Source organism: Charadrius vociferus, unplaced genomic scaffold, assembly GCF_000708025.1.
Source record: "Charadrius vociferus isolate BGI_N301 unplaced genomic scaffold, ASM70802v2 scaffold190, whole genome shotgun sequence".
NCBI lineage: Eukaryota > Metazoa > Chordata > Aves > Charadriiformes > Charadriidae > Charadrius > Charadrius vociferus.
Window position 1 is genome coordinate 1835547 of NW_009646608.1, and position 10990 is coordinate 1846536.

The following is a 10990-nucleotide window of genomic DNA, read 5'->3' on the forward strand; positions in this document are numbered from 1 at the left end:
AGACACTAATTACAACCCAAAGAGGAACGCTGCACTGATAATTATAATAAAGCAGCGCCCTTGCAGCCCATGAGGCATAGATCTTAGAGGCAGTTCAAACCCATCGCATTACCGTTGAGCAATTCAGCAAATTCCTGTGCTAGGACACTGTATTGCAATGGAGGATGAGATAATTTTAGCCATGAAGCAGTAGGAGGCCGGGTGGAATCTGGGAACCGGAGTGCGCTGCTGTCCCCAGTGAGATGCTCTGTACCCGGCAGGTACATCCGAGCGGGCCACGTCCTGCGCACCAGCACTCTCAGCAGCGCCTGCGCCGAGCACCGCGACCAGCACGTACTCTACCTGGAGCACGTCGTGGTGCGGCTCAGCATCTCGCACCCGCGCCGGGGCGACCTCCAGATCAGCCTCGTCTCTCCAGCGGGGACCAGGTCGCAGCTCCTCGCCAGGAGGTATGAGCGGCCGGAGCCGGCACGCGTCTGGGCTGGGCGGCATCCTCGTTGAAGGGGGTTGATGCAAGTTTGCTCGGGTTTTTTGGGAAGGTGGGGGGCATGCTTGGGCCTCAGCTGCAGGAGGGCTCCGTGCAAGGGTGGGTGCATGCAAGGATCCCTAAAATCCTTACTTACCTATCTATCTTTTCTGAATTAATAAGACATTCAAAAATGCACGGCATTACTGTTACAGGGTGTTCGACCACTCCAACGAGGGGTTCAAGGGTTGGGAGTTCATGACCGTCCACTGCTGGGGAGAGCGGGCGGCGGGGGAGTGGACCCTGGAGATCCACGACACACCATCCCAAGTGCGCAACCCTGCGGTGCAAGGTAAGGGTCCCCCAGCACCCATGGCCCCCCAGCGCCCGCCGGTCCCCCTCGCCCCCAAAGCTCTTTGCAGGCTGCTTAGCTTGGCCGTAACTTTTTCGGCGAGTTTTACTGTCTTCAGCAAAACCGTATCGCCCAAATTTTTCTAAAATGGGAATAAAACTTCAGCGCAGGAGGCTGCCAGTCTGGCTGAGCCGGGAGCGGGTTTTCTCCCAGCAGCAAACTCGCTCCAACCGAGAGCCGGGTTTCCAAAATTAAACCGTAATGAGTCAAAACGAGGAAACCCGAGAGCTGTAATTGTTGTTTGTTTGTTTTGCTTCGCTGCTGGGACATCTGGCGCGTGGGCTGGTTGTGCAACGGCGCGAGGGGATGATGCCCCTCGGGCTGCAGACGGACGGACATCCTTTCCGGGCTGCCACCGCGCTGGCGGGGGGTGGCTGGGCTCAGCCTGGCCCCCTGCGTGTCCCCAACCTCGCCATGTGCCCCCCTCCCCAGCTTGGCCGCCTGCTCCCTGACCCCTTCCCGGCAAAGGAGCCGGGCTGGCGGGATCCATCCCCGCCGGGAAGGGGCAGCCGCCTCGCCGGCTGGTGGCAGCGGGACATGAAGCATCCTGCCCAGGGCTGGCGCAGGTTGCGGGGGTGTTAAAATCCACACGATCATTGATAAGAAGCCAGGAGTATATTAAAAATCTCTCCCCCGCGACTTTCTGGCGGGAGGCGCACGTGGGGGTTCATTGTGCCGAAAGTGTTTCTGTTTGCTGCCTTCACCCGAAAGCTTTTGAACTTGAAGGAATGGCAGCAAAGCGCCCACGGAGCTGCTTTTTCCCCCCCTGTATTTACGGTTTGCGGCGGGTGTTTCTGAGCCCCTCACGGGCGTCAGGGCTGGGCTTCACCCAGCTTTGCAAAACGAAATGAAAACGAATGTATTAAGTCACCCCCCTCCAAGGGTCTGCACCGGGTTGGAAGCAGAGAGGGCAAAGAGGGAAGACAAAGAGGGACGATGCTCCCAGCCCGTGGCAGAAACAGGTATTAAATGTTAATTTAAGACCATTAAATTAAACCAATTAAATCGGTTAAGTTAATACCAATTAAATACTATGGGTGTCGCTGGCACTGCTGCATCTCCAGCATCAGCCCCGTGCAGCCCGAGCTTTCCTCGCGTGGGACGCTTTAGATTTAAAGCAAATTTAATTCTTTCGGTGGAGGCGCGTGGCTGATGCCGCCCCAGCTCACCCCTTCGCGGGCTCCGCTCCGTCTTGCAGCAGGTGGGTCCTCTCAGCCCTTTGGGAGAGCCAAGGGATTTGGGTGTTGGAAATTTTAAGCCCTTCCTGGAAGCGCAGGGATTAGTGGTTAAAGCCGAGCGTGCCACGGGCGTGATGTGACTCGCATCGATGGGGAATCGAAAGAAAAACAGCGTTGAAAAGAAGCGGCAGCATGTTTGGACCCCCCTCCCCAAAGCTGCGTGGGTCGGGGAAGACCCTGGCGTGGGTGTAAGGCTGTGGGGTGTCCCCAGCCCCCGGGTGCTGCGCAGGCTGCGGTGGCCCCTGCGGTGTTTCGGGGGACACCAAGCTCAGACCTGTGACATGTCGGATAGGGGGGTGGCTGGAGCAACAGCAGCAAGCAATAATCCGGTGTGTGCTCGGGCGGCTTTTATCAGACAGAAATAATCCTCCATGGTGGAGCTTTTAAAGTTACTGGTTCTCTCCGCACGTTGGGTGTGGTGGGTACGGTGATGCTGCAGTTCGTCAGATGAGTTACAGAGTAGAAAATCCCTTGTAGGTCCCTTAAACAGCTGTATTCGTGCAGGGAGCTCGGGGGCTGGTGAAGGTTTCTGGGTGTTTGTTGTTTGCTTGTGCATTGTCATGAGAGCGGAGAAGCCCCAATGGTCTGGTCCACCCTCCTCCTGTTTTCCCCAAAGCCGGGGCTGTGGGGTCCTCTGGGAAGGAGCAGTATGTGAACCGGGATGGGTGATGTTGTGCCCGCCCCGCAGGGAAGCTGAAGGAGTGGAGCCTCCTCTTCTACGGGACAGCCGAGCATCCTTACACCGCGCTGGGTGGGCCCCAGTCCCGCGGGAGGACGCTGGAGGTGCCGGCATCGGAGATGGAGCCGTCGAGAGCTGCCTTCCTGCGGAGCCAGGTGGAGGTGGTGGAGGAGGAGGAGGAGTATGCGGGTAAGCACCGGCTGAGCGCCGTGTCGTCCCCCACAAAGTACCTGGGAAAATGCCAAATGGGGGAGCCACGAGGCCTGATCCTGCCCGGGGCCAGGGCGGGTTGGGAGGAGCGGTGCCTGCGGCCGGCGTGGGGCAGCGGGACGGTGAAATTAGAAGGTAGCAAAACTCCCCGTCCCAATGCTCCTGCCACAAATTGGTGGTGCAGCTGTCTGAGGAGTAAAAAAAGCTCCTCTGCCCACCTTCCCCCCCTTCTCCGGCGTGGACACGGGCAAGTGTCCCTGACGGTCCCCGAGGAGAGTGTCCGGCCCCTCTTTCAAAGCTGCTCCTGCAGGAGGGCATTCAGACGGAGGATGGTCGGGTGCGATTTGTGCCAGGGAGGATGAGCTGGAGGAGAGGAGACCCGGAGCCATACAGCTCCGTAGGATAGTTAGGATAAGACGTATGAGATCTATAAGATAATAGACACAGGATAAGATAGGCAGAGGGTCCCCAGCCCCTTCCCTGTATCCGTCTGTCCAGGGAGTGTGTGCTCAGAGCATCCTGGCAGTGGGGTGTGGGGGATGTTCAGCCTCTCCCCCGGCTGAGCCGCTCTCTCCTTCCCCAGGTCCGTGCCACCCTGAGTGCGGTGACCAGGGCTGTGACGGCCCCAGTGCCGACCAGTGCTTGAACTGCATCCACTACAGCCTGGGCAGTGTGAAAACCGGCAGGTGAGGGGTGGTGGGGTGTCCCTGTGGGGTCCCTGGGCAGCGGCAGCGTCTTTTCCCAGGGCTCACACCGCAGCGTGGGTGAGAGATGTTTGCACAGAAGAAAGAAGAGTACGAGAGATAAAATGGAGGGAGGAAGAGGTGTGGGGATCCCTGCCTTGGACTAGGGTATGATGGGGTGGGGGACACGGAGCTGGAGAGCCCTGGAGGACCTTTGGCCATGTAATCATGCTGGGGAAGAAGCATTGGCGTCAGCGGCTGGCGTCATCCCACACCCAAGGGACAGCTAGCTGAGGTGCCAAATCACTTCAGGAATTGGGATTTCCACTCCTCTATCTCTTGGGCTGGCACAGGGAAAGTTTACCCATAGACGGCGTCGCTGGCCAAGAGATGCCCTGGCTCTTTATTACACAGCCATGACATTCAAGACACCCTAAATCTTAAGAATAAGAAACGAATGAGCCCAGATGACCCCCCAAGGCTGGGGGATGCCCCGAACGCTGCGGGTGAGGGGACGGTGGCAGATGCCAGGCTGTCAGGAGGTCTTTGGGTGTTGGCACCGAAGTCCCCGCTCTCTCGGTTCCTTCCCCAGGATGTGCGTGAGCTCGTGCCCCGCGGGGTTTTTCGGTGACAAAGGTGCCCGGAGGTGCCGCCGGTGCTACAAGGGCTGCGAGCGTTGCATCGGGAGGGGACCGACCCAGTGCACGGCGTGCAAGCGGAGCCTCTACCATCACCAGGAGATGAGCACCTGCGTGGTGCTGTGTCCGCCCGGGTTTTACGCCGAGGAACGTAAGGATGTTTATCACTTGCGAGCGGTAGCATGAGGATACGCAAGGGTTGCATCTATTTTATGTGCCATGGGGGGAGAAAACGCCTTGATTTCTGAGTATTGGCTTTGAATTTCCCCCCTTGATGCGCTTTGCATAGTGAAGGGAGGAGAAAAACCCCTGGGTGTTCAAAGAGGGTGGTGCAAAGCAGAGGCACTCAACTCAGCTCTTAATTAGAAGACTGTAATTAATGATCCTAGCTACTTGCGAAGCGTATTTCTTCTTAGCAAGCAATGACAGATAAGGTCATCTGCAGTAGCAGGGACCTGTCGGGGGGAGGACATGCACCTCCTCCCTGGGGAGTTTGGCGCTGGGGTGCAGAGGGGCTTTGCGGCTCCGACTGCCGCTTGCAAATCACTGTCCGGGTTTTATTCTCCCTGCCTCGCTTTGTTTTTTGAAAGGTCAGAAACGCTGTCTGAAATGTCATCAAAGCTGTAAAAAATGTGTCGGCGAAGCAGACAAATGTACCGCGTGCAAAGATGGATTCAGGTAAAATATCAGCACAGGAGGAGTTTGTACCTGTGGTTTAAATTTGGGAAAACTGATGGGAAATTAGAGAGTGCATTAGTTAAAGACCTGAGATCCTGCTTCCGTGATACTACAGCTGTGGCACAGAGTGCTGGAGGCCTGGGAATTTAAAGGTGCTGCTTTGTGTCCCTTTCTTAGCTGAAAAGCATGATTTAAATTTAATTTCCTTTTCTCCAGCGCTTGCCAGGGTGGTGGGTGAGTGCTCTGCTGCGGGCTCAGAAGAGCTCGTCCAGATTTGGTGACCTGCGACCACAGCAGCTCCCGGTGTCACAGCATCTAAAATGGGGGGGGATAAAAGCAATGAAAACATTTACACTGCCCGTTGCAAAGCGCGTTTTTCCTCCCAAGTCTCCGTTTGCTCCGTCGGAGCCATCCCAACCAAACAGGGTGCTTGGTTTTGCTCACCTGGCAGAGCTGGTACCAGGCTGAGCTGTTCCAGGCAGGCTGAAAATGCTGCCCGCGAGTGCAGAAACCCTTCCCTCAGCTTCATCCGCACTGGAAAATTTTATCCGCTGTACCTGTTGAGTATTGGATGGCCAAATGGGTGCAGGTGGGGCAGCCCCGACCTCGCGAGGAGAACCGGGTGCCGTTGCTGTTGGCCCCACAGCTCCTGCGGGATGCAGAGCCCAGCCATGCTGGCGAGCAGCGTCGGCACTGGGAAGAAGCTGTTTTCCATCCCCAAGCTCACATGGGAGCAGGATCCCATAGCGCTTTGCTTTGCTCAGGGGCTGTAAGCGGGCCAGAGCCACGGTGTAGCAGCGGGGCTCTCTCAGACGAGGAAATTGCCGCTGCCAAAAGATTATCTACTCCCTCAGAAAAGCAAAACTGGAGGCGCTTGTCAGACATAATCCGCACGGCGCTTGCTTTTTATTGTCCAATATCCTTTTAAGCCGGGACTTCAAATCATCCCTGCCACGGCGAAGCAGCACCGGCCCAGTCATGGCACCGAACCAATTTCCTTTTATTCCAGGGAGCCTGGCAGTGCGAAAGGTCTTTGGGAGAGCCTGGCTGGCTGCCTGTGGGAAAAAAATAATTTTATTTCCTCCTGGATAGTTAATTAAGGAACCTGCAGCCATCCCTTTGGTCCAGGCAGGACTTTAATTTCTCCCGAAGCGCTGGCTGGCTTTCCGACGCCTCCTGCACTGCAGGCTGAGGCTGCTGTAGGGCAGCGGGGGATGCGGGGATGGGGACAGGCTGTGTTGAGTCCCCAGTGCCTGTAGCTTCGGGGGTAAACGTTCTCTCCGCTTTCCCGGCAGCCTGGCAGGAGAGAGCTGCGTGCCGGAATGCCAGCCCGCCATGTACCTCAGCCGGGAGCCCCGGCGCTGCGAGACCTGCCCTACCGGCACAGGTACGTCTTTCGCCCCGCAGCATCCCCACACGAAACCCCAAAACGCGGGTGCATCAAGAGCCAATGGCCACGGTACCCACCCCAAGCCAAGACAGAGCGCTGGCGGGGAAGCGATCCCAGCTCTCCAGCCCATCCCGTGAGGTGCTGGGAGTATATTCATATTAGAAAGGTTTTTAGGGAGTTTTTACATTTTTATTCGAGCCATTCTTTATTTCCCCGATTCCTCTGAAGCCAGGTGCTTTAGTTTAATAAGGTTGCGGGGGAGGCCATAAAACCCTCTCGGAGTGATGGAAGATGGCTTTGCAGCGTATAAAAATGTCAGGCAGCTGAGGAGCGTTATCCCGGCCGCCCCTCGGGGCTGGGCTGGCCGCTGCCGCCTTCCCCCCGCTGCCTGGAGTCGCTCGGCGTTCCCTTTAAATCCTGCCTTTTTCGCTTCTTGAAAGTCCAATTATTTTCCATTGTTAATGTTTGCGTCTGCCCTCAAAATCATCATAGATCTGATGATAATATGATCTCTAGACAATTCGTGTTCAGTGGTGTGAATCTCATCTATCATACACGGGCAATTTCCTAAGACTAAATCCAAAATATTTATTGATCTTGTTGGCAAGTGTGGAAGGGAACGGGCTCTTAATCCCTTAAGAAAATTACTTCCCTTCTAATTCTTATTCCAGTCAGTGTAAATGTACTTCACCACAATTATTTTTCAAGCCTTTTTTCGTCTCCTTTTCCTGCATAACCATTTCTCAAGCCTGGTGCGTGGAAGGCCTCTAATAATACCACCTCCATCAACGCTGTTTGCTGTCCAGCTACGACGTGCCGGCATCAGAGCAGAGCCTGCTGCTTTCCCAGCTCCTCTCCCGAGCCCTTCCCTCCTCCAGCTCCTCCACAGCCCAATTTAGCATCTCTTTTTTCCACATTTTACTCTGCATAGGGTGGGAAAGCTAAACTAGTGCATCCTTTGATGCTGATGCCCCTGTGGTCAGCACTTGGCTCTGTAGCGGGGCAGGACACTGGGTTTTTGGGATGGGAGCTGAGCTTTTTGAGATGAAGCTGGGTTTTAGGATGGGAGCTGAGCTTTTTGAGATGGAAGTTGGGTTTTTGAGATGGGAGCTGAGCTTTTTGAGATGGAAGTTGGGTTTTTGGGGATGGGAGCTGAGCTTTTTGAGATGGAAGCTGGGTTTTGGGGATGGGAGCTGAGCTTTTTGAGATGAAGCTGGGTTTTTGGGGATGGGAGCTGAGCTTTTTGAGATGGAAGTTGGGTTTTTGGAATGGGAGCTGAGCTTTTTGAGATGGAAGCTGGGGTTTTGGGGATGGGAACCAAGCAGCCACATGGGACCCTGGTGGCACAACAAGCAGTTGTTCACTCCCGGGCACGAGCAGGGCAGAGCCGAGCCGGTCCCCTCCAATCTCGCACGGGCTGCAGCCACGGTGGTGCCACGTGGCTCCCATCTCCAAAACTGCCCACGTCATCTGCTCTCTCCTCTGTCCCCGCAGGGCCGGGCGAGGAGGACTGCGCACCCTGTGGTCCTGAGGCTCCTGCACCCCACTGGCGCTGCGTCCCCGCCTGCCGTGAGGGCTTCTACCCCTCCAACAGCCACGGGCTGCCCAATAAAGTCTGCAAGAGGTACGTTACCTGCCCGATCGCAGCCGGATGATAAAAAAAAATAAAATAATAATGCTGAAAACAGCTCACAGCTGGAGCTGTTTACTAGGGAAATTAAAATAGGGATGAGGGAGCCAGGGCAGCCATGGGGCCAGACCCCACATGCCCCTGCCCTATAGATTTAAGAGCAGCGAAGGTGCACGCTCCCCCGCCGGAGCCAACTAGCCAAGATGTCTTTGGGCTACGGTGGAAGGGGCACAGCCCCAGCCCTGGGCTCTTTGGAGGAGGTGTGGGAGGAACGAGGAACAACGGTGATGTTTAGGCAAATATTCCAGCTTTCAATCAACCCTGCCCCGTTCGCCCCGCGGCCCTGTTGGAGGAGCGTTCTCCCGCTCTTTGGCCCAGCACGGGGGCCGTGTGCGGGAGACTGGGAGATGCCGGGAGGCAGCAATTTGCTCCCACTCGCCGGCACTCTGGGCTTTAATTGGGGAGTGGGAGTGGATTCAGCCTCATTAAGGGGAACATGAAAGGGAAGGATTAAAGGTGACTTGGGAACGCACAGCACAGTGCCTGCCTGCCCAGGGTTTCACTCACCCACGCCGGCTACCCAGCGGGGAGGAACATGGGTCCAGCATCCCTTCCCAGGGATTTTGGGTACAGTCTCTGCAAGCCATCATCCCCGGGCGGGAGGCGCAGCTGATGGGCTCTTTTCCCTGAGCAAACGGGTGGGAGCAGCACAGATTCCCCTTGCAGCCCTTTTTCTAACTGGGATTGCTGGGAAGAGAGGCGCGTGTCCTGCTGAGCTTTCCCAACAGGCGAGTGCTTTTGGGATATCACTAGCTGTCACTGAGCATCGAGCTGGCGCCACCGAGCCCATTTTTCCCAGGGCTTCAGTAACTTTTCAACCTTCAGATTCACCATTTTCCACATCCTCTGGTTCGGTCTGGATGTCGCAGTGCCGGCAGACACATTTTCTGGTCGATGGCCCATTTTGGATGGCTGGGGTCAGGGTCTCGGTGTCAGTTCAGACCACAGCAGGGTCTCTGTCCCCAGGTGCGATGACCACTGCTCAGCCTGCGAGGGCTCCAGTGGAAACTGCCTCAAGTGTAAAGAAGGTTACAGCCTCCTCAGCGGCTCCTGTGTAACAAATGAAACCTGCACCAATGGTAAGTAGTTGTGGGGGAACCGCCGGCACTGTGGTGCTTCCCCGGTAGCAAAAATGAGGGGTTTGGGGGATTCCTTTCAGAGCAGAAAGCCGAAAGCGCTGCGGCTTCTGGGCTTGCTGAGGCACGGCTGCAGCGAGCTGGGCTCCAGCTGCGGTGGGCAGGCAGCTTACCTGGCAGAACTGCTGGATACCTGCCTGTTGCCCAAACGCATCCAAGAGTTTGTATTTCGTTATAGTTTAGTCTTGGGGCTAATTCTCCCACTCACTGCAAAGCTGCTTTATTCCTTCATTAAACCCATGTGAAAGATGCCCTTAAAAAGCGACTCCTTTTCAATTCTGTCTCTTCCAACACTGGAACGAATCGCACTGCCTGTTACGTGCAATGTTTGTTTATTTAAAATGTTAATCTGCTCTCATTTTCTCTTGTTCCTCGCCTCGGCCTCCCAGCTGACAAGACTTTCTGTGAGATGGTGAAATCAAACAAGCTCTGTGAAAAGAAGCTGTTTGTGCAGTTCTGCTGTCAGACGTGTCTTATGGCCGGGTAAAGTTCAGCGGCTGCATCCATCCAGGACTTCCACCAACTGCCAGCCCAGTTTTGCCAAATGTTTAGGACAAAAGTTTATTTTTTCAGCTTTGGGAGAGTTTACATGGTGCTGTCAAGCGTTCGCTCGTAAGTTTGATAGCTTTAATATCACTGTCAGCGCGTTTCTATAGCAATATGTTAAGCAGAGATTGGATCGTACCCTGAATGATCAAGTCCTGAAAGGTAGCAGACAAGCGGTGATATTAATACTCTCAAACACTCCTCGTGAGCGGGGACCGATGCATGATCCATGTACACACGCTTGGTTCTTCGCAGAAATCCTACTGATCTGCCCGCTCCGAGCGGCTGGCAGGAGCCCTCGCTGCAAAGGATGCAGGACTTCACACATCTGCAAAGAAAGAGCCGTTTCTGGCCCAATTTTTGGTACCCTTTCCTGCTAGGTGACGGCTGATATAAACCTGCATTGCAAACGGCCGGCGCCGTGCTCTGTACATACGTAAAACGATGAATTAGGTGGTTCCCAGAGCGGTGCCCTAAAGCCTGCTCTGGCACTCCTGTTCGGATTCGGTTGGTAGCTGTTTCTTTCTGGCCATGGCAATAACTGGAGATTTGAGGACCAAAGTGAGAGCTGATCCACGTGGCTCTGCGGGAGTCTCAGACCAGCGAGTCCAGCAACTGCAGGCAGGGAAAACCCCCGTGCCTACAGGGAATCTTACGGACTCGGGGGATCCATCTGCACAGACCAGCCTGTGGGGTCACAGCCTTACCATGAAATGTATTTCCCTCCTGGAACTGCTTGTAAGTTGCTGATTAATTCAGTTCTGGAACGAGCTAGATCCTTCCTCTAAATGAGGTGGTGTCCCAATTAATCTTTTCTGGCATTTTGCGTTACGATCCTTCCCCCGTTTTTCTGGGTATACCCTTCTCTCTCACAAAATCCTCCTGTTCACGGCAGTGATTTTTCTTGGGCATCTGTTTCCAAAAGAGACATTCCAGGGGTCCAGCCAGGAAACTCTTAATTCTACAAAATCCTTCCCCCAAACAAACCTTTTCATGCTCTCTCTTAATAGTAAGTCATGTGGTGTTTATATAATTGTGTTTAAAATATCCTTGGCTATGTTGTTTTACAGATTTTTTAAAAATAACTTATACAATCCTTGTTTTATCTCTGTGGACTATTTTTTATATGGGAGTGGGGAATCTTTTTGTCTTACATCCTTCTCCTTTTCTCCTCTCTGACCTTGCAGAGCTGCTCTTTGCACAAGACATATGTAAACACTCTTT

The 10990-nt window shown here is 54.8% G+C and overlaps 1 protein-coding gene across 1 annotated transcript in view; it reads left to right on the forward strand.

Annotated features, from left to right (window-relative positions):
- PCSK6 (proprotein convertase subtilisin/kexin type 6) overlaps positions 1-9707 on the forward strand; it is a 44388-nt gene extending 34681 nt beyond the window's left edge. Inside the window, exons 12-21 of the mRNA XM_009887511.1 lie at positions 261-449; positions 682-818; positions 2805-2984; positions 3589-3691; positions 4281-4477; positions 4917-5004; positions 6300-6391; positions 7889-8018; positions 9051-9163; positions 9610-9707. Of these exons, the coding sequence (XP_009885813.1) occupies positions 261-449; positions 682-818; positions 2805-2984; positions 3589-3691; positions 4281-4477; positions 4917-5004; positions 6300-6391; positions 7889-8018; positions 9051-9163; positions 9610-9707 (1327 nt within the window). The remainder of the gene's footprint in view (positions 1-260; positions 450-681; positions 819-2804; positions 2985-3588; positions 3692-4280; positions 4478-4916; positions 5005-6299; positions 6392-7888; positions 8019-9050; positions 9164-9609) is intronic.
- Positions 9708-10990: the final 1283 nt, after the last annotated feature.